Source organism: Typopeltis vanoorti, chromosome 22 (genome assembly GCF_054136105.1).
Source record: "Typopeltis vanoorti isolate ZY-2024b chromosome 22, IOZ_Tvanoo_1.0, whole genome shotgun sequence".
Lineage (NCBI taxonomy): Eukaryota > Metazoa > Arthropoda > Arachnida > Uropygi > Thelyphonidae > Typopeltis > Typopeltis vanoorti.
In genome coordinates, this window is record NC_143570.1 from 9,303,780 (window position 1) to 9,327,063 (window position 23,284).

The window sequence follows — 23,284 nt, forward strand, 5'->3', positions numbered from 1 at the left end:
TGGTGGCATGAAATGATGGGCTTTCAGGCTGAAAAGGATGATTCCACGATGTGTGCTAAAAACATTTCAAACATATTCCCTGTGATGTGATCAAATGGAGAAACATTGTCAGCTTAGCATAGATATGTTGTAGGTTTGAGAGTAGTAGATTTTAGGAGTTTATATCCAAAATGTTTCATGAAAAGATTGCTGGGGAAAGAGTCTATAGAGTGCCTTCAGTTTGTTTGTAGTTATTTGTTTTTTTTTCCTGAATAGTCAGAGTGCATGATCAAGGGAAAAACCTACATATTTATTCACCAGTCTCGCTTTTCTTTCGAAAATCTTTCATATTTTGCTATGAATATATCTCACACATACTTTATGAAACAAAATCTCACAATCTGCCCAACAATAAAAACTAGTTATTCTTGGAAACATAGTTTTTTTTTTAATATATATATATATATAATATTCATCGAAGCTTGATTTGCTTCTTCAGTCTTAAGTAAAAGGCTGGTTATATTCCACTAATTCGAGCCCTACCCAAGGGCCTGTGAGTTATGGAAATACTTTCTGAATATGAAAGCTGTGCTGAACAAAGCGGCCTTTTGCAGCTACCCAATTTTTAATCCATCTAACTCGAGTGCTTCTAGATGTTTTTTCAATGTTTTAGGGATGGCACCTCAAGCGCCTATTATTATGGGAACAACTTTCGTTTTCTTTTGCCAGATTTGTTCAACTTCGACTTGCAAATTGCGATACTTTGTAATATTTTCATTTTCTTTGTCGTCAATTCGACTATCTCCTGTTACTGATATTTCGATAAACTTAACACCCTTGTTTTCACTTTTATCAACCACTGTTATATCGGGTGTATTACATTCCAAGCTTTTGTCAGTCTGGATTTTGAAATCCCAGAGTATTTTAGCTTTTTCATTCTCAACCACTTTCTGGTGAACTTTATGCTTCCAATAGTATTTAGATACTTTAAACTCATACTTCTTACATAAATGCCAGTGGATTATCTTAGCTACATTATCACATTGCCTTTTATGGTACTCAATTTGTGCGATTTTGCTGCACCCACTCATAATGTGGTCTACCGTTTCTTCCTTTTCTTTGCACAATCTACATTTACTGTCTTCTCGAATTTTTTGTATTTTTGCCTTCATAACGTTGGTTTTAATGGACTGTTCTTGTGCTGCAAAAATTACCGATTCTGTTTCTTTCTTTAGTGCTCCATTTCTCAACCATTGCCAGGTCAAGTTGCTGTCAGTGCTGTCCTCTATGTTGTGAAGGTATTTTCCATGCAATGCCTTATTTTTCTATCTTTCAGTTCTCACTTTTACTTGGTTGGTTTTGTATTCCAATTTTGTCTCCATGGGTTTAAATAAACCTTCTTTCCTTACCTCAATTAGAAATTTTTTCGTTGTTTTCTGCAGTTAATCATTCAAATTTCATTTTTCTTCTTCAATAACTTGCTTTACTTGTAATAATCCTCTACCTCCTTTTTTTCATGATGGATAGAGCCTATCAATGTCACTGCGAGGATTGAGGTCATGGTGCATTGTCATTAATTTTCGAGTTTTTTGGTCTAAATCTTCCATCTCTAGCTAGTGCATTCAACAATGCCTGCTGAATATCTCAGAACAGGTATGGCCCAGGTATTAATTGCTTTTATCAAATTTACAGCATTAAGCATTGACTTAAGGAGTTTTCTTAGTCATCTTATGTATTCTGCTCAATAATAATTCTGCACAATAAGATCAAAGAAGAACTATTTGTGCAGAATTTCTGATGCTTCTGAAATTCCCAAATATTTGTAGCTATCTTCGAATTTTATCGCCTTGGTTATTTCACCATTGAGCAGCTCTGTTTCGTTCCGATCTTCAAACTTTCCTCTTGTTATTCCAGCAATTGCATATTTGTCTAAGCCAAAACCATTGATATATCTTGACTGAAAATGTGCATAGTATTAAGCAGTGATCCGAGTTCATTCTCTGATTTTGTGTACAACTTCAGATCGTCCATGTATAAAAGGTGAGATATCTTTTGTACTTTCTTGCACAGTTTGATAACCATGGGCTGTTTTATTTAAAATTCTAGTTAAGGGGATCAATGACAAGATAAACAATAGAGGAGATAATGAGACTCCTTGAAAGATACCTCTTTTTATGTTTACCTCTCCAATTTCTTCTCTATTCAGAACTAACATTGTTTTCCAGTTTTTCATGCTGGATTGAAAACATTTTTGTAAGTTTTCGCTAATACTGAATAGTTCTGTGAGTTCTAAAATCTAACTATGAGGCACTGAATCAAACACTTTTTTATAATCTATCCAAGCCATATGGGTTGGTTTTTCTATGTTTGCAATTTTTCAAAATCATTTTATCAATCAGCAGTTGGTCTTTTGTGCCTCTCGAATTTTTGTTCAATTGGGAAAAGAGAATTTGCTTTAAGAAAGCTATATATTTTATCAGCTAGTATGCCTGTGAGTAGCTTAAAAGTTGTTGGTAGGCAGGTTATTGGTCAGAATAACCTGCCTACCAAGAAAAAGAAGAAATCCTTTATGATCAAAAATGTTTTCCTTGCTGTGAGCCACTCTTCTTTGCTCTGTCCTTCTAAAACATCATAAAATTGGTTAGCAAGTCTTTCGTGTAAGCCTGTTAGATATTTCAACCAGTAGCCACTCAACCAGTCTTCTCGGCCTTCTCAACCAGTAAGAATGAGGTTATTCATCCTTCCCAGGTGTTGACCAATTTTTTATCTTTTTAGCTTGCTTTTGAACCATTTCAGTTGTTATTTTCAATTGGCCCATTTTTCGTTCTTGAGATTCGTTCATAATTTGTTCAATCCACTTTGCCTTGTTATTGTGCCTCTTAGAGCCATAGGTTTTTCCAAAATTTAAGTGTATTTTCTTTGTCTCTGGTATTTATATTTTCTTTAAGATTATCATTCCTGCAGCAATCAATTTTCTTGTAAAATTGGTGTTGATTAGCACGAAACATCGAATTTTGCTTGCACTGTTCAATGTGTGCACTCTATCTTCTTATTTTAGCTGCATCTGCAACTATTTTTTGCTTCACTTCCTCTAATACTTCATCAATAGGTCGTGTTCCAGTATTATATCTCTTTATGAGGTTATTTTGGATGTTCGTGTTTTTCAGCTTCTTTTCCTTAAGGTTTTTCAAATTGCTTACGTCTGCTCTGAGTTTAAGAATTTTATTCTCCAGTCGATGCTTCCATTTTGGTTCCTGAGCCTTACTGCTTTTGGGTTCACTAATCTTATATCCTAATTCAGATGTTACGACATAGGCTATTGAGTATATAAGTTGATTCGTTTGTCCAATAGTTCCAGTAGGAATAGCCCTTGCAGCTTTATTGGCCTCTTGTAGGAGTTCCTTCAGTTTTTGTTGAGGTACTTGTCTCAATACTGGAAGCCTAACTTGTTCCAGGTTGCTGTTCATTTGCTCAATAATTTTTCTTGCAAGTTCTTGTTCCTTCTCTGATAGCTTCTTTTCAACTGTTTGTATATTTTCAAGATTTTCAGCATTCTGCACGTTGGAATCCAGTTCTGCACCATTCATATTCTTGGTCACTTCAGGGCCAGTATGGTCTCCTTTTACAGCATGATGTTTCAGTGCCTCCAGCTCAAGTTCACTAAATATCTTGCATTTGATAATGATGCTGCATTGCTACATCAGCCTTTCGAATGAAATTTCCGAATTTGGGTGTCGTTCAAGCCAAAGTTGGAACATTCGTTTCTGAAATCCCTGAACTGAGGGGGTTTGAACTAACTGAGGGGTGTGTGTGTGTGTGTGTGTGTGTGAAAGAATGATCATTAACTCAGTTAACATACATATTTTTTAAAAAGAATTGAATGACTAGAACCAAGATTTAAGTAAAAAGGTTTTAATATAAAAACACGACTAGTTTCATCTTGTAACAGCCTTCATCAGGTGACATTATAAAAGAAAGAAAAAAAACACTAAAACACTGAAGCTTAAATATTTACTTAGAGGATTTTGAAACCAAGGCTATCTCTTCCTTTATTTTAACACCTAAAGTTTGGAAACGCTATGTAGATGTCTTCATTATTTGGAGCCATGGACATGATTCCCTTATGGTTTTCCTCGAACATCTCAATAGCCAACATCAAAGTATTAAGTTTACTGCCGAGCTTGAAACGGATAATTCTCTGCCTTTTCTTGATGTCAAACTGACCCGCTCTTCTGGTAAACTCAAAATATCGATATATAGAAAGCCCACACATACCAACAGATATCTGCATAGTCAGTCCCATCATTTCCCTCCTCGTAAGCTTGGAATAATTTCCACCTTGGGACATAGAGCCTGTTCTCTTCTGGATGACCCAAATGAACTTCTTACAGAAATAAACCATCTCAAAACTTTCAAAGTTAATGGATATTCCAAGAGAATCATTGAAAGATTCCTTCTTAATCCTCCTTGACATCGCTCAGAAGAAACAAATAGATTCAAAGGCAATATATATATATATATATATATATATTCCTTACATAAGTACAGTTTCACATAAATTAGCAAAAGTTGTATGAAAATACAATATCAGAACCTTGTTCACTCCACTTCCAAAGATCTGTTTCTTAATAAGCCACCCAAAACCTTATCATCATCATCTCAAATACCCTGGTGTATATAAAATATTGTGTGATTGTGATATTCCTTATTTTGGGCAGACAGACAAATCTGTTGAATTGCATATAGAAGAACACATGAGGGACATTACTTACAAGAGACAGCGAGCCAGTGCATTATCAAGTCATATCCTTTTCTTGGCTAATCCTAATGATGATAGCCAAAGTCACAAAGTCTGCTGGGAAAAATCTACTAACATCTTCCGTTGCAATGATGAACTAGAGAGAAAAATCGTGGAATCTAGGGAAATCATCTTCAATCCTGTTCATCTAAATACCACGATTTTTCTTATAATAACTTGAGCTACAACCTCCCAGATAATCATTCAGCTGTAATTATGTACTGGCGTTCACGAGATGTTACTAGCACGTACTTTCCCAACAATAGAATAAACGAAATAACAGCTTTAAATACAACTACAATGATTTAATGTCAGTTATGTATAGAGATTTAAACTTCAGTGTTTTAGTGTTTTTTCTCTCTTTTATAATGTCACCTGATGAAGGCTGTTACAAGCCGAAACTAGTCGTGTTTTTATATTAAAACCTTTTTACTTAAATCTCGGTTCTAGTCATTCAATTCTTTTCTTTTTTAATATATTTATATATATATATATTTTTTTTTTTAAATATACATGTGTATATGTATGTATGTATGTATATAGCACAACTTGAGAATGCACTCAACTGAATGAAATTGACTGCTTGCTTGCTGATTTCCAGAAAGTTAGGACTGAAAGCATTCCGCCTACTTTGATTTGTGAAGTAAAAATGCTTAGAAAAGGTTTTAATTCATTATAGTTTAATTGGCACTTTTTAAATTCATACCAAAACTTCATTTCACAAATAAAAAATTCAAAACAGTTCATATACCCAAAAGATAATACCCATCTTTTGGGTATTATAGTACTTTTGTATTTTAGAAGAGAAGGATTTTAAAAAGTCACATTTTTTATCTGAATAATATCTAAGTAACTGACAACAGTTGAACAACAGTTGACAACAAGGTGCAATCTGTTTAGGCTTTTCTTAAAAATCATATTTTTGATGGCTGTTTTTGATGTGAACACAGGAACTGTTTATTTTTCAACATGAATTTCTGTTTACATTAGTAAACATATAATTTATTTATTCATGTTCATTGGAAACAACATAAAATTCAGCAGCTAAGTTACACAAATCATAAAACAAGAAATAGAAATAAATTGAAGTTGGCAATACCTAGTGAAAGGACAGTAGTGATACAAAACATATAGAGAAGAACATGGATGTTCAAATTTTGATGACAGTCTAGAGCTTTGCCCAGTGGACAGCAGCATCTATGTGCTCAACCAAATCTCTGGGTTTGTAAAGTCAGTCCATTTGTGCACATATATCAAAAAGTGTTCCATAGTTTCTATTTCACCACACTTGTAGAGATCTGAATCTTTCATTCTTATTTTGAGGTTTTGTTTGGATTTTACCATATATGTGTATGTATGTGTGTGTGTATGTATGTGTATATATATATATATATATATATATATATATATATATATATTTTATCTCTCTCTCTCTCTCTCTATATATATATATTTAGTCATTATATATATATTTAGTTATTAAATCTATGTTTTTAAAATATATATATATATATAAATCAACTACATACATGAGATGGCTTAAGATCTATAATGGGACGGTGGGCAAGCCATTAGAGAGAAGAAAGAAATCTGTTGATTCACTTGTTAAAGATTTGGAGGTAGTATTTACTGGGGAAGACTGTTCCAAAGGTTGTAGCATTTGTAGTTTATTCCAACTACCAAGCTAGAATTCATTCCAGAGTTCTAACTTGTAGTTGTTGCTTCTTTGCTTAAGTGGTTTTGCAGAAGACAGAAAGCTATTGTGTAGCATGAGGTGAGGTGCTGTCTTGTCAGGTTTTGTCACACATTGGAAGAACAGTTTTTCTAATAGGTGGAGTGGGACTATACCAGAGAGCTAGTAGTGATTAGTCACCTTTGTTGATTTTAAGCTGCCAATGATTTGTCTGTAATTTTGGTTTGATAATTGTACATATTTGGAGGCATGGCATGAAATTTATTCATATGGAACATTCAGACTCTGCAGGTGCAAAACATATGGAAAGAGCTGCAGTTTCTCAGCAGTTGTATTTCCCCCCCCCCCCCCCCCCACACACACACACTTTGATGAGGCAATGTTTTGTAGAATGTTGTTTCCTGCATTTACTTTAACTCTTGTTTTCTCTGTTTTCTAAATGTCAAGGTTCAGTCAAAAGTAATATCAGGTATCAGTGGCGTACCCAGGTTGGGGGGGGGGGGGCGAGTTGAGTAGATGATTTGAGAATATACATACTACGCATTACATACAACCTATGACTGATCATCTTCAGTGATCGCTAATAGATAATACTCATGATCTCTGTCCCGGCTCAGGCAAACAAAGTATCGCCCGAGCACTACTTCATTCGCCTTGCGTTCACAACGACCGTGATTCCCGAGAGCCAGAGGGTATTCCCACCTTATGTGACTGCTAATTCATAAGTAATATAGAAATAGAAGACAGGACAACATAAATAAAAAAAAAAAATTAAAAATTAGGAAAAGATTCTGGAAATTTTTCTAGTCTTTTTTTCCCTTTTTCTTTTGGGGGAGCCAGGGCCCCTTGGCCCCCTCCCTGTGTGCGCCAATGTCAGGTATGCTTTTGATGTGTTAGGACTGTATTATTCCATGTAAGTGATCTGTTAAGCTCATATTTATTGAGATGAAATAGATTTACTTGAGTTGGTATGCAAGAAATTTTCTTTTTAATAAATTGCCATGTTTTATAGGGTCAGTGACAGTTGTGTTAATTGATTGGTCATTTGCATAAATCTTAAAAATAGAAGAGGGGAAATGTATGCTCCTCTATGATAATCCCTTTTTATATGTGCCATCTCCTTTTTGCCAAATAAAGTCCAAGAACTATCTGCTTTCCAACATCAGCAAAAAAAAAAGATATGTTTGTAGTCCTTGGCAATATGGTAAACTTTGCCAAGCAGTCTATGGAGTGTCCTAGTTAAGTGAAGTCGAGAATCTTACATCACAGTCGAGATCTGTGATGTAAGATTTTCTGCAATAAAATATGACTCAGCATATGGGATAAGTCTGTTGCAATAGCTGAATGGATGCAGCAACAGAGCTGAATATGATGTCTGAATTTTTGATATTACATTGTGTATTGATGTATCAAATTACTGTTACTACTGGTTATTTTACCTGGGAAGGGAAAAAATATAAACAAGTACTTGGAACTAATAACCAATATTGTATATTGGTTATATACAAAGTTTCCAAAGTGTGACTTTTTAATTATCTATGTCTAATTCAAACATTTATAACAGTTGTAATTAAATTACACACTTTAAATTTCATTTTAATTATTTTTCTTCTCTTTGCTCTAGTACTCGGTACGCTGAAGATTCTCTGTTGCGACAGCCTGCACTCTGGATTCAGCTAATTAGGACCTTATATGAATTAAACGATGTCCACTTTGATCTCAGTCCACGTGGTCATGATCTTGATGTTGCTTGGCCTATGTTTGCACGGTAATATTAACCATATTGTCATTTCAAATGAGATGTTCTTTCTTAAAAAATATTATTGTTGGTGATATAAATCTTAATTATGTGTGTGTGTGTGTGTGTGTGTGTGTGTGTGTGTATTAGAATATACTTTGTTATTCATCTGAATGAAATAATGAGCTATATTGTTTTGTGTTGTGTAATATAGTTGTTATTAAGTAAATTTGATTGATGATGATTAGTTTCCTTTCATCCATATGGATGGTAGGGACAGCTATGCTGCCATCCTAGGGAAGTGACTACGAGCAAGGTAGTTTCCCGTTGCCTTCCTTGCCATACCATATCCTATATCTGTATCCTGCATGTTCACTGGTCCAGTTTGCCTGTTTGTTGGATGAAAAACCCCAGGATAAACTGGGGGAAACCCTACTGTTCACACCCAAGACCAGCTAACTTGGCTATGGCTGAGGAAGATCCTTCAGCTCCTCACATCTCCAACGGGAATTGAACCTAGGACACTCCTTCCCCAGGCATGTGGTTGCAAAGTGCACAGCCACTAGGCTAACCATGTGGACTAAGTAAATTTACACAATACAAATAAGTTTGTTAATGTGCATGTGGCTTACATAATGCTATGTGATGCTGACAGGTAGTGATTGTAGTACCTTTTGAGTTGAAGTTGGAGGAAATGGCTTTAGGTGTTTAGGCTGTTCATGGAATGTTCCTGGTTTTCATTTGCATGGAATAAGTTGCTGGTTTGATATAGGGACTTTGTACCCTTGTAGTGTAGCATTTGAGAATAAATTATTGGAACATGACATTCTATTTGTGGAATCTTCCATGTGCTATTTACAAACTCATATGTTGGGTTTGACTTGATGTAAAAAGTTACTATGATGTCTGTGGCAGAAACACTTGGTGTGACCCCCTTTCTCTTTTCAGATATGACTGATTTATATATTTTCTCATTTAATTCTGTCTTTAACTTGTTATTTGTTTGGTTCTTAAGGTAATGAATCTTGTGTTGTGGTCATTAATACAGTATAGTGTAAATAAAAAAAAAAAAAAAAAAAAACATCAGCACTGAATAGCTACAACAATATACGTTATTGAATAAATGGGTTTATTAACAAAGAAATATGTGATGATATATACATCCATAACTATTGGTGGAATCTTTGTCGTATAAAATTAAAAACAGTAGATTATGTGCTCGAAATAGGTACCTTGTCTCTCAAGACAGGTTTCATAGTGCATGTAAAGGTTTTCCAAGGGTTGGGACATCTGCTGGATATATCATGCAATTTTATCCCTTAGTTCATCAAGCTCTGAAGGTGGGTCATGGTGGAATACACATACCCCAAAACGAAGGCATCAAGTGATGTGAGATCAGGAGAAGGTGAAGGGTACAGGAATTCTGTGACCTTGAAATGAGCCTCTCGGAGAAATGTTTTGATAAATGGGCTCTAGAACCATGTGATGTGTGACAGGTTGCTTTTGTCTTGTTGGAATACCTGTGCACAAAATGGAATGTTTTTTGCATGACACATCCTATACAAATCCTAGGTGAATAGAAACAACACATTCTTGATGCAGCATTCGCTCTTTGAGGTCATAGTTACACCATCCTCTTCAGTGAAGTAGGGCCCAATTATGCCATGACTGGAAACTGTGCACCATGCAGTGACCTCGCTGTGAAGAGGTTTCTCATGAACCAATTCGGGTTTTGACAACCCCATATGAATGAAAATAATGCTTAACAGTAAACATCCTTTCTCCCAAAGTTAACACAATTGCTATAGTCAAATGTAATGGCGGGACTACACATGTCCTTCTATTAATGTGCATGCAGTTGGACAGCATATCTCGTCTGTGTACTGAAGGGGATATCAAAGTTCAGTACTTTTTTTTGTGTGTGTTATACCGTATTTTCTATGCACTGTAGCCTACACTTTTTTTTTATAAGTGGCTGTGTGTTATGTGTGAGATGATACAAAGGGTGAGATGATAATTTTATACAAAGAAGGTAGGACAAAAGCAACCAATTATAGACCATTCAGTATTTCGGAAATGATCATTAAGGTTCTAGGGAGACAAATTGAGATCTGCATCTAGATGTAAGTCGATAGCACCTTAATCCTCTGTAGAGGGTAACATGGCTTTGTTAAATTAGGTTTTGCTTTTGCAGTTAGTCACATTTTCTAGTAGAATGATTGTAGAGTTGGAATAGGGAATTATACCATGACACTTTTAGATTTTGCAAGGCATTTGCAAGCTATGCCTGTTCCATTCAAAGGGAACAGGTATGGCTGGAGGGCTTGTGACATGAATAGCAGATTGACTAGCAGGTATCAGAGAGTAATGGAGGTGCTGAGCCTAAGAGATAGAAGGTAACCAGTGAGTTACCACAGGATTCATTACTTGGATTATTATTGTTTAACTTCTGTATTAATAATGATACTGGTTTAGCATGCATAATGAGATATAATTATTGCAAAGAGAGTAATAAAGGATATATTTAATACAGAATTCCTCCAGAGTGAGCAGAACATACTGCTGTAATGGTAAATGATAGTGGATGTCAATTCAATGTCGCTGACTAACAAGGCTATGCAATTTGGACTAAGGACATTACATATTATATTCATGGTAATTTTCTCCAACTAGTCCATAATAGGGTGATGGTGGAGAGTTAAAGTTTAGGAGCCACATTGCTAAAGTGGTTAAGGTATCACCTGATATCTGCTGTGTTGATGAGAACATTAATAACCTTTGTATTCATTTTATTCATTTACACGAACATGAAGGTTATTCTTGCACTGCATTTTGATAAACCCACATCTTGAATAAGGAGATCTTGTAAAGTTTCTACTGAATTATAGTCACAAGTGAGATTTTCTAGCCATGACAGGTCAAGGAAGAACTTGGATATCTCTGGTAAGTAAGTTGAGATGAGGTAAAATGAGTTCCAGGTTCTTCTCATGACATGATGACTGTGTCTAATAAACTACCAGTGGATGATGTAAGTGAATATTTTTAAAGAAAGATATGATAGGTGGGGTCATTTAAGGATCAAAGCCAAATAACTGGGAGAAGGCCTCCACATTTCGTTTAGGAAATGTGGAGGATAAAATTGAATTTCATATTGAAAAGAATAATATGTAAGAAAGTTTTAAAGCGAATAAAAGTTGAGCAGCTCTCAGATGTGAACTGTAGACTAAAATATATAAAGATTATTGAAGAAAAAATTAAAGAGTTTGAGAATAGGAACCAAACTTTAGAGATTCAGTGGCAAGCCTTGAATAAAACCTTGATTGATTCAGCCAGAGAGGCATGTGGTGAGGTTGTCTGCAAGGATAGAAAAATCAGAACTCCATGGTGGACACAGGAAGTTAAAGAGGCAGTGAAGGAAAAGAAGAAAGCATATCAAAAGTTCCTGGCAAATAAGTCAGCTTGTACTCTTAGACAAATGTAAGAAAGCTGAACACTGTGTAAAACTAGCTAAACAAAAGTCATGGGAGGACTTTGGCAAGAACACAGAAAATGAATATCAAAAAGGTGGCAAAATATTTTGGAGGTTATTAAAGAAGCTTAGAAATGGAGGAAAGAGTGCTGTAAAAGGAGTTAGAGATGATAAAGATGACATGAAAATGGGAGAAAAAGATATCCTTCAAGTGTGGAGTCATTACTTCGAGAAATTGCTAAATGAAACAAGCATTGATAGCACAGTGGTAAAAAAACACTCAACAGGCATACAGTCAGGAATACATATCCCTACTTGAAGTAGAAAAAGCATCAAAGGCTTAAAATGTGGAAAGGCAGCAGGAGTAGATGATATTCGACCAGAAATGCTGAAGTATGGTGGTATAAAAGTCTTGCAGTAGCTGCACTGCATAGTTCAGAAGGCCTGGACAGACGAATGAATTCCCAATGATTGGAGTGGAGTTCTCATAGTACCCATATATAAAAAGGGAAATAAAACTGAATGTGAGAATTACAGAGGTATTTCCCTACTGATTGTTCCTGGTAAGATATATGCAAGTATACTTGAGAAACAGTTGAGAAGAATTGTAGAAGGAAAGCTTGGTGAAGAACAAGCTGGATTCAGGCCAAATAGAGGCTGTCAGGATCAGATCTTCACTTTACGACAAATAGTGGAGAAATTATGGGAATATAACAAAGATCTCTATTTGAGTTTTGTCGATCTGGAAAAGGCATATGACAAGGTTCCAAGAGAAAAGCTATTCAATACGCTACAGTTATATGGTATCAATGGGGCATTATATCAAGCAATACTTAGTCTTTATTTGAGTTGTAAATCAGCAGTTAGAATTGAAGGAAGTAAAGAAAGATGGTTTAATGTTAAATCTGGTGTGAGACAAGGATGTACGTTATCCCCTCTGTTATTCATTATCTATATGGATCACATTATGATGGAAAGTAGTATTAAACATGATCTCAGAATTGGAAATGTTAATGTCAGCTCTTTGCTTTATGCAGACGATGTTATACTTATCAATAAATCCACTACGAGTCTGCAAGATTCCTTGACTAAATTGAATAACCGTTGTAATAGATATGGTATGAAGGTCAGCAATAAAAAGACAAAGACAATAAAAATAGGCAGAATCATTGAAAACGTCAACTGCATTGTGAATGGAGAACCTGTGGAACAAGTAAAACATTTCACCTACTTAGGCATGATTTTTAGTGAAGATGGTAAATTAAATATGGAAATAGACAACAGAATCAATAAAGCTGGTATAGTAGAAAGTCAATTGAATAAATTCATATGGAATGAGAGAGAAATTAGTCGGAACACTAAATTAGCTGTATACAAGACAGTGTTCAAACCAGTTTTAACTTATGGATCTGAGAGCTGGGTCAGAAGTAAAACACTTGACCAAAGACTAGAGACCACAGATATGAGAGTCCTGAGAAAGATTAGGGGTGTGAACAGATGGCATCAATGGCAGTATCATATTTAAAATGAGGATATTAGGAAAGAACTTGACATTGTCAGCATCCTGGAATGCATTAGCAGAGCTAATCTCAGGTGACATGGTCATTTAAACAGAATGGGTGAGGAAAGATTGGCAAAACAAGTGTTCTCTGCCAGGTTAGCAGGAAAATGACTGAGAGGAAGACCAAGATATAGGTGGTTTAGTAGGGTACACAGTGCTTTAGATGACAGAAATATAAGATCTGATAATATTCGTGTCTTGACAAGTAACAGACTGATCTGGAGTAGTATCATATCCTGTACACCCCTTGAGGCTATATGGCAGGAATTTGATGATGATGAATGTGGAGGTACAAGCATGGAATAGTTGAGAAACTTGGGGATATAACAGGGATCTGTATTTCAGTTTTATAGATCTGGAAAAGGCATATGACACGGTGCTTAGAGAAAAAAATTTCAAAATGCTACAATTATATGGGGTAAATGGAACATTATGCAGAATAATACATGACCTATATTTGTCAGTCCGCAGTTAGAATTGAAGGAAATACAGAGGTAAGACAAGAAAACACATTATCTCCATTTTGAAAGAAAGTGGCATTAAACCTGATATTAAAATCAGAGAAATCAAACTTAGCTCTCTGTTTTTTTTGAAATGATGTTTGTAGTCCTAAACACTTACATACTGGATGTGACCTATTTATATCTCACTATACCAAATTTGGAAATTTGGTATAGTGAGAAACCAGTTGAATAAATTTAAATGGAATAAGAGAGAAATTAGCCAAAACACCAAGCTAACAGTATGCAAGACAGTGTTCATACCAGTTTTAAGTATAGATCTGAGATTTGGGTTAGAAATAGAGCACTTGATCAAAGATTAGAGACCGCAGATATGAGAGTTCTGAGAAAAGTTTGCAGAGTGAACAGATGGCATCTGTGGCAGAATCATATTAAAAAGGAAGATATTAGAAAGGAACTTGACATTGTTAGGATTCAAGAATGTGTGTGCAGAGCTAATCAAAAGTGGTGTAACCACTTAAATAGAACCTCCCATTGATTCAATGGAGATTACCAATAATAATAATAATATATACATAAAATTTTGGACACAGTTATTACCATTTTCAGTAATTAAAAAAAATAGTGACAATTAACAAAAGGATGGACAGAGAAATTAGCAGAATTTTTCTTTCCATCCTTTGACCGGAGAGATGTTCTTAAATTGACAGAAATCTTACTATAAGAAATGCTGCAACATAATTCTAAGAATTTATCCACCATCTGTGAAAATTGTCTTGTTAGTTATATGAGATTAAAGACAGGAGTATGTATGCAAAGCAATCAATAGGTACTATTGAGTACAAACAAAATATCAAACTTCTGTTCATTTGTTGTGTTCTGGTAATAAGAGAAGTAGTAACTGTGTTAATAATTTTATGTATGTTTATCTAAATCTGTGCTTTATTACTTGATAACCATCTATAAAATATGGATTGTACTAAACCTGGTTTGTACTAAATGAAATCAGGCAATGATTTATTAGTTTCAGAAATCATTGCCTTTTGAACTCTCTCATCACATATATATTTGTTTTTATTTTATAGTTTATTGTTTATTTTATTTATTTTTCTCAGGAAACTGTTTGAGTCATCACACTTATGGCAGCCTCCTAGTAGAAGTATTAGCATCTCCAGTCTCTTAAGTTATACATCTCAGGTACTAATTTTATAATAATTATTGCACAGTAATTATCCAGGATATAAATTAATTATATGAATTAAAGCAGCGCAATGGTGAACATTTCAAACTTTAAAGATCTCTTTTATGAAATGTGTGTCCTTACTAGCTTAGGTATTTTATTTCAGTGTTTCACTTGAACAAAGTATGTAAAGTTTATTCAGCCATTCACACACATCAAAAAAGCATATGAGGGATAACATTACTGTCATTCAGTACATTCAGCATCTGTTATATATACTAGATTTGTTTGCGATGTTCATCAAAATGTCATAAAGTGAACTCTATTAATACAAGGTATGATAAAATTACATTTCAGTTTAGTGCAAACCTAAATTCAGTAGTATAAAAACAATGGTACATTACATTTTAGTAAAATAAGTTAATATTTTTTTTCAATTTTTGATGAATTAGCCATCATATTAATATTTAAATTTAATATTTAACATATAAGTATTAATATTTTTTCCAACTCTTGATGAATTAGCCATCTTATATTGAGATGCTATGATTTTTACAACCAAACGTTTACCTCCTTCCCTATATACAAAATTGTACAAATCTCTGGTGCATAATCCTTGCGAAGAGCAAGGATTATGAATGATATGCTGGCTGAAATGTGTGAGGAGATGGGAGTACAGTTTGATAATGTGTGGAATGAGTTTGAGGGACGAAGTGAGCTGTATGGGATCGATGGACTGCATTTGAGTGGTTATGGTGTGAGTTGCTTGGAGAGGCTGCTGCTGGAAGGTAGAGAAGTGAAAACAGAGAGAATGAATCGGATCGAGAGGGGAGTGATGTGGAAGAGCAGGAGAGTAAGACAGGAGGGATTGAAGAAGTGGATATGAATGGGGAAGTGAGTGGTATGAGTATAGAGAATGGGTGTGCAAGAGGAGCAGGGAAATGGGGAGGCTCAGGGTGGACAGGGGTACACAGCATGAGAAAGGTGGCTGCTCCAAGAGGAGGTTAGAGCATGTGTAGGCAGGAAAGAAATGGGATGACCAGGGATCAAGAGGAAACAGATGGAATTGAAAAGAGTTCTAAAATGAAGAAGCAGAAAGGGAAATGGCCCCAGTCCAGCATGGAGAGATAACATCGAGTGAGTGGTATCAGTGGAACTAGCTGTAGATCCAGAAATGAGCTGTTGTGTTTGTATACCAATGCTAGAAGTATAAGAAACAAGGCAGATGAAATGGTTGCACTAATTGCATCTGTTCACCCAAAGATTGTCGGAATAAGTGAGACATGGTTAGATGAGGATGAAATCCTGACAGGATTTCTTATGATATGTTTTGTGATGATATGATATGTTTGGTGAGGATAGAAGGGGTAAAAAGGGAGGGGGAGTGCTACTGATGATAGAGAAAGAGTTATGTCCATACAAGGTAGAGATGCAAGAGAGAAATAAGGCCAGTGGTTTTGAGGCAGTATGGTGTGAGATAGAGGTGAATAGAATCAAATACTTGGTGGGATGTTTCATAGACCTGGTAATGTGGATGGTGGTGATAGTGAAATGTATAGTCAAATAAGAAAAGGGTGATTTTAATTATGGCAATATAGACTGGAATGAAGAGATAGCAACTGGAAGTAAAGAAAATGAGTTTCTTGAGTTTTTGAGGGATAACTACCTCAGACAGTATGTAACAGAGGGCACACGAGGATTAAGGGTCTTGGATTTGGTCATCTCATCAGAGGATGTAATTATAAATGAGGTGTCAAATCATCCACAAATTGGTAAAAGTGACCATGAGGTGATTACCTGGGTGGTTGCCAGCAGTGCAAGGACCCCTGTGAAAAAAGGGTATATGTGGAACTACAAGGGGGGGGGGGTGATTATGAAGAGCTCAGGAGGCAGCTTGCGGGTGTAGCGTGGAATGAGGGGTTAGCTGGAAAAGAGATCAATGCAGCTTGGGGGATTTTCAAAAACTATCTAGTAGATGCAGTGTCTAAATGTATTCCAAGGGTGAGAAGGTTAAATAAGGTAGGTGTGAGATGGATGAATAAAGAGATTAAGCATGCAATACAGAGAAAAAGGGCATTGTGGAGGCAGCATAAGAGAAGTGGAAATAACCAATTTCATGAGGTCTACAAAGACCAGGCATGGAGGGCGACTTGGTTGGTGAGAGTAGCTAAACAGAAGTATGAACAGTAGTTAGCTAATGAAGCCAAAAAGAATCCTAAGGAGTTATTTCAATATGTAGCCAGCAAAAAGAAAGAATGATTATGGAAGGATGACATTGATTGGAGAAAATGGTATAAAGACAGCTGTTGCAGAATGTGTGGTGGAGATACTTAATGAGCAGTTCATAAAGATCTTTCAGTCTTGTGAATGTGACTTCATGGAGAGATTGAGAGCAGTTGATGATGGGGAGGAGAGACTGGCTGTAAGTGAGCAAGAGGTGTTTGGAGAGTTGAGTAAACTAGATGTAAATAAGACTGTGGGACTTGATAATATATCACCACGTATTCTGAAGGAATGTGCCAGGGAGTTGACATCTGCCTTGACATGTTTTTTTTAATACGAGTCTTGCACTTGGTCAAGTTCCTAAGGAGTGGAAGGAGGGCAAGATTGTGCCACTTCATAAAGGAGGTGATCGAACTCAAGCATCAAACTGTAGGCCTATCTGTGTGTCAGGTGTTGTGGTTAAGTTGTTGGAGAAGCTTGTGAGAACTAGGATCCAGAGTTGGGTTGACAACAATGGTATTATCAAAGATAATACCATTGTTGTCAACCCATCAAAGATAATACCATTGTTGGGTTGACAACAATGGTATTATCTTTGATGGACATCATGGATTTGCTAAAGGGAGGTCATGTTTTAGTAATCTACTTACTTATTACAATAAAGGGACTGCTTCTTTGGACAGAGAAGGATACACAGTAATATACTTGGATTTCGCAAAGGCTTTTGATAGAGTACCTCATGATAAGTTGACAGTCAAAGTAGAGCAGATGGGAATGGATATTAGATTAGTGCATTGGATTGGAGACTGGCTATCTGATAGGTATCAACTTGTTGTGTATGGGAGTGCGATATCCAGGACAAGAAAGTCATAGGTGAGTGCCTCAGGGGTCTGTTTTAGGGCCATTACTGTTTAACTTGTATATTAATGATATTGGCAAAGATTTGGATGGAGATATTCAATTGTTTGCAGATGATGCAAAGTTGGGACGAACCATAAAGAGTAGTGAAGATGTTGTGGCCTTGCAAGAAGACTTGAATAAATTGAGTGATTGGGCACAGAAATGGGGATGTGAGTTCTATGTTGCAAAATGTAAGGTTTTAAAATTTGGAAAACAAAGATTGGATGCAGAATTTATGCTTGGTGAGAATATATTGTTGGAGGTAGAGGAAATAAGAGATCTGTGGGTGATAGTAGATAAGGATCTAAAAGTTAGGGGGGACACATCACCAAAATTATGACGATAACGCAAAGGCTTCTGGGAATGATGCGGAGGACACTGACGTGTAGAAGTAGGGAGATTCTTGTTACATTGTATAAGGCTTTGATTAGGCCACACATGGACTATTGTGCCCAGATTTGGTCACTGGGTTTTCAGAAGGATGAAGAGATGTTGGAAAGGTTCCAAAGGTGACTGACTAAGGTAGCTTCTGACCTCTGGAATGTTGAGTATGAGGAAAGGTTGAGAAGATGTAATTTGCACATTGCATCTTCTCATTGTAATTGAACAAGAGGAAGAGGGGAGATATGATAGAGACCTACAAGTTGGTAAGGGGTTGTTATAGTATCAATGGTGGAGTTCTCTGGTTCTCCCCCCCCCCTGATCTCCCACTATTCACTACAGAGAATAGTGGGAGATCAGGGGGGGGAGAACCAGAGGTCATCCCTGTAAACGGTATAAAGAGGGTGTGAGTAGGGGAGTGAGAGGCAGGTTTTTTTTTTTGTGCAGAGTCGTGAATGATTGGAGTGCCTTGCCTGAGAGTGTGGTGTCAGCAAGGAGTTTGAGTGTGTTTAAGACATGGTATGATGAGATGTGTGTGTGTGATAAAAGGACCTTCCAGATCAGTCTTTGACTCCATGAGGTCTTGGAGTAATAATAATAATAATTTTTACACAATTCAGACTTAATTCTCATTGAAAAACTGATCTCTATTTTTAATCAGATCTGTAATTATCATCGTCAAATTTCTAATGTGCAAGAGGTGTATAGGATATTATGATAGTACTACATGAAAAGTTCACATCATTAATAACTTTCTATCAACAATTTTCCCAAATTAGTCTGTTATATGTTTGGACTCCAGTGTTGACAGATCTTATATTTTGGTCTTATAAGACACTTCTTACTGTATCACTCCACCTAGATCTTGATCTTCCTCTAGGTCTTTTTCCTATCATTCTTAGCATACACTTGGTTGCCAAGGATGGTGAATATGAGATATCTGTTGTCACAGATAAGACTCATATCTGTGGTTTCCAGTCTTTGATCAAGTGTTTTCTTTCTAACCAAGCTTCTAAGATCTATAAGTTAAAATTAGTTTGAACATTGTCTTATATACAGCTCAGTGTTTAGTATTTTAACCAGTTTTTTCATCTTATTTCATGTAAATTTATTCACTTGACTACTATGTCAGCTTTGCTAATTCTGTTTTCTATATTTCCATATTTAGTTTGCAAGTTTCACTATTGTGTCTAAATGGCTAAAAATGTTTTACATGTTCTATAGGTTCTCCATTCAGGATGCAGCTGATGTTTTTAATATTCCTGCCTTTCATAGTCTTTTTTCTTTTTATTGCTGATTTTCTTACGAAATTTATTACAGCAGTTATTCAATTTAGTTAGAGAATCCTGTAGACATGTTCTAAATTTATTTAACAGTATAAACATCATCTACATAAAGTAAAGAGTTGATTTATTATTATTATTTGACACCTCCAGGGAGTCCAAGGACTCGTCGAGGGAGAGCACCTGCTTTACAACTCTGTCTCCACTACTCAATCCACCAACTGATGGCAACTACACCAACGTCATCTACCGCTGACCACGGTCACTAGTATTTTCACGGACACAAACATCCATGCCCACAGCGGGATTCGAACCTGCAGCCTTTTGGCTGGAGAGCGGATACGCTAACCACTCTGCTAGCCATTTGAATATCTTTTATTTTGATGTCAAGCCTCATGCCACTTTCCTACATGAATTACATATATATCCACTGATTTAACCCCACCTCCTTTGGTTCTAACTGCTGACTTATGTATCAAATATAGACAATATATATTATTGATATAAAGTCCCGTTTACACCATATGACTGTGGCTTTTTTTAACAGCTTTACTTTTGGTACCTTATGTGTGTTTTTTATATCTAAGAAACTTAAATATAGAATCTTTGTTGTATTTCCATGATTTCTCATTTAAGTGAAAATCTGATCCTGGTATTCTGGCTTGAATCCATCTTGTTCTTCTCCAAGTTTCTCCTTCACAATTTTCCTTAGCTATCTTTCAAGTATGCTTGCATAAATCTTAACAAGACTACTTAGTGAGGAAGTTCCTTTCTGTTCTCACATTTTATTTCCCTATTTATAGATGGATACTATGAAAGCTCTACTTTAATCATCTGGAATTCGACCTTCTGACCAATCCCTCTGATTTATACAGTCACTGTATAGTAGTCATATATAGTAGTATATATTGTAGTCACTGTAATAATTTTATACATCCATATTTTGAGCATTTCTGGTTGAATATCATTTATACCAGTTGCCTTTCCACAGTTGTGGTTTTTGATTGCTTTTTCTATCTCTAGCATGAATATGTACTCCTGATTGATTCCTCTTATATATCTTCTACCACTGTTCTTCTACTTATTTTATTTCGTAGTCTTTCAAAGTAACTATTCCAGACATCTAGAATATCCTTATCTTCAGTTTTCATATGTCACCTATGTAATCTGATTCTTTTTACTCTACTATTTCCTCCATTTCTAAGCTTTTTGCAATAACTTCCAAAATCTTTTGCCATCTTCCTGATATTTATCTGGTGTATTCTTACCAGTCTTCCCAAGACTTTTGTTTAGTCTTTCCAACACTTTCATTCATTGTTTGCCATCTTATATTTTTCTCTGTATTCTCTCAGAGCACATGTTGATTTACTGTCTAGGAACTTTCACTATGCTTTATTCTTTCCAGGACTGGGTTTTTAATTTTGTGAATCAACTACAGAGTTCTGATTTTTCTATCCTTGTAGATAACCTCACGCATGATTCTTTGGCTGAATCAATCAATGAAAAAATACATACCTGGGTATGTATTTTTTCATGGAGGTGCTGATGCTGTATTTGGTACCAGACTTGATTGAAATGAAAAGGTAAAATTTGGAAAAAGGTCAAGGTCGAAGACCAAATATGTAGGCAGTGTGTAGTTCATCTGTAGACATGAATAGAACCAATAACAGAAAAGATAATGAATCAAATGGATTGTAGATTTTTAAAGTTAAGCATTAAAAAATTAAAGAACAAATATAAACCAAGAAATTTGTAATATCTTTAAAAAAATGCAATATTTTCAATAAAAATGTTCAATTTATGATTACAAATACTGCCAAACTCTTTAAGCATATTAAACAAGCTACTGTATCACCTGACAATATTCTCTCTCTTCTATTGTGCCCAAAGTCATTGTCCCGCCACTTCTCATAAATGATCATGACCTAATAGAATCAATAAAATTATCTCTGTCTGATATCCTTTCACTTATTAAAGTAATAATCTCAGCAGATTTTTTCTTTAAGTATAATGACAATATTTACAAACAAGTTTTTGGTCTTTCCATGAATCAAAACATTAGTGATCAAATCTTAAAATGAGATAAAGTTTGGATAACAAAAAATGAAAGTAAGTCTACAGACAGTAGGCTTACTTTCACTTTTTGGTTATGAGTGCTAATGTATATGCACAGAAATGTGCATATTCATAAGTATACTCACTGGGTGCAGGACATGGGTAATGGTCAAAGACTCTAAGGTGAATATTGTCATTCATGCATAAAAGATTCTATTAATTGGATGAATGCAAAAAGTAACAAGTGAATGAATAACTTTACCAAAATTAAATCTAATAGAGAACCTATGCAGAAAATAATTAGAACTAAACCTTTTTTTTTTTTTTTTTTTTTGGACATATCTGCAACTTGGATTGAGATTCGCTATCAATCATTCTGCTTTGATTTTCCTTATTTTTGCAAGTAATAGATCCTTAATATTATCACACTTTCTTCACTATAGTAACAACTCTTACCCCTCCCAGCTGCACATTCTCTGTGCTTATTAAGCACCACATTGTTTTGAACTTGTGTTGTGAATAGGAATTCAGTATTTTGTTAGTCTCATAGTCTAAATCTTTCAATCTTTCCTAATAAGCAGTAACCCTACCTCTCCTCTTTTCTGTATTTGGTCTCTTCAGACATTTTGACTATTTAGACTTATGTGTTGCTTTATATATCAAGAGCATGTTTTTCAAAATGCTCCATATAATAGTTGGCTAGGGGGGGGGGGGGGCATGGAGCATTTTGAGAAATATGCTGATATTGATGCTGCTATTCTCAACCCTCCTAGCTACATTGATGTGTTCTCTATTTGGCCACATGTCTCAAACACAATAGACTCCTTCCTCCTCCATCTCAACAGACATCACTAGAATCCAGTTCACTATAGAAAAAGAAAATAATAGCCTGCCTTTTCTAGATACGTTAATCACCTACCTTCCCAATGGCACCCTTTCTTTCTCATTCATACAAGCAGATACATACTCAAGTACCAACTGACACAAGTAGATACATACACAACCCCCTCAACATTATAGTGTTATCAAAACTCTCATTAATACTGCCTCCAATCTCTTTTCAATCAAGGCTGAACTCTCCTTTATTCTCCAGACTTTCCTGGCCAATGGCTACCATGCCGAAAAAGATCAACAAATTGTTAGTCGCATCTCCTCATATCCCTTTCAACATGCTGACAATAATAATGCCATCATTGTTCTTTATATCTGGGGCACCTTAGAAAAAATAGCCAGAACTCTTAAAAAAAAAAAAAAGTACACTCTCTGCACTGCATTCAAATCTTATCTGAAGCTGGCTGACCTCATCTGCTCTCCCAAGATCCTCTACCTTCTCTCTCTGTTCTAGGTGCTTACACAGTTCCTTTGTTCCTGCAATTTATCATATTATGATCAAACTGGGAGATCTGTTAACATGTGCATAGAAGAACATAAAAAATACATCTGTCATAAGTATGGTCAGTCAGGGCTTGCTGACCATGCCTTGGATACCTTGCACAGAATCAAATGGGAAAAAACTGTTCACCACAAAAAATACACATTTGAAAGATTATTTTTAGAATTAGT

At 35.5% G+C, this 23,284-nt stretch overlaps 1 protein-coding gene across 3 annotated transcripts in view; it reads left to right on the forward strand.

The window, feature by feature from the left end:
- Positions 1-23,284, forward strand: part of LOC150094147 (uncharacterized) — a 387,756-nt gene that overhangs the window by 185,884 nt on the left and 178,588 nt on the right. For all 3 annotated transcript variants that reach the window (XM_090412301.1, XM_090412300.1, XM_090412302.1), the window contains 2 exons: positions 8,095-8,238; positions 14,815-14,896. In XM_090412301.1, the coding sequence (XP_090268427.1) occupies positions 8,095-8,238; positions 14,815-14,896 (226 nt within the window). The remainder of the gene's footprint in view (positions 1-8,094; positions 8,239-14,814; positions 14,897-23,284) is intronic.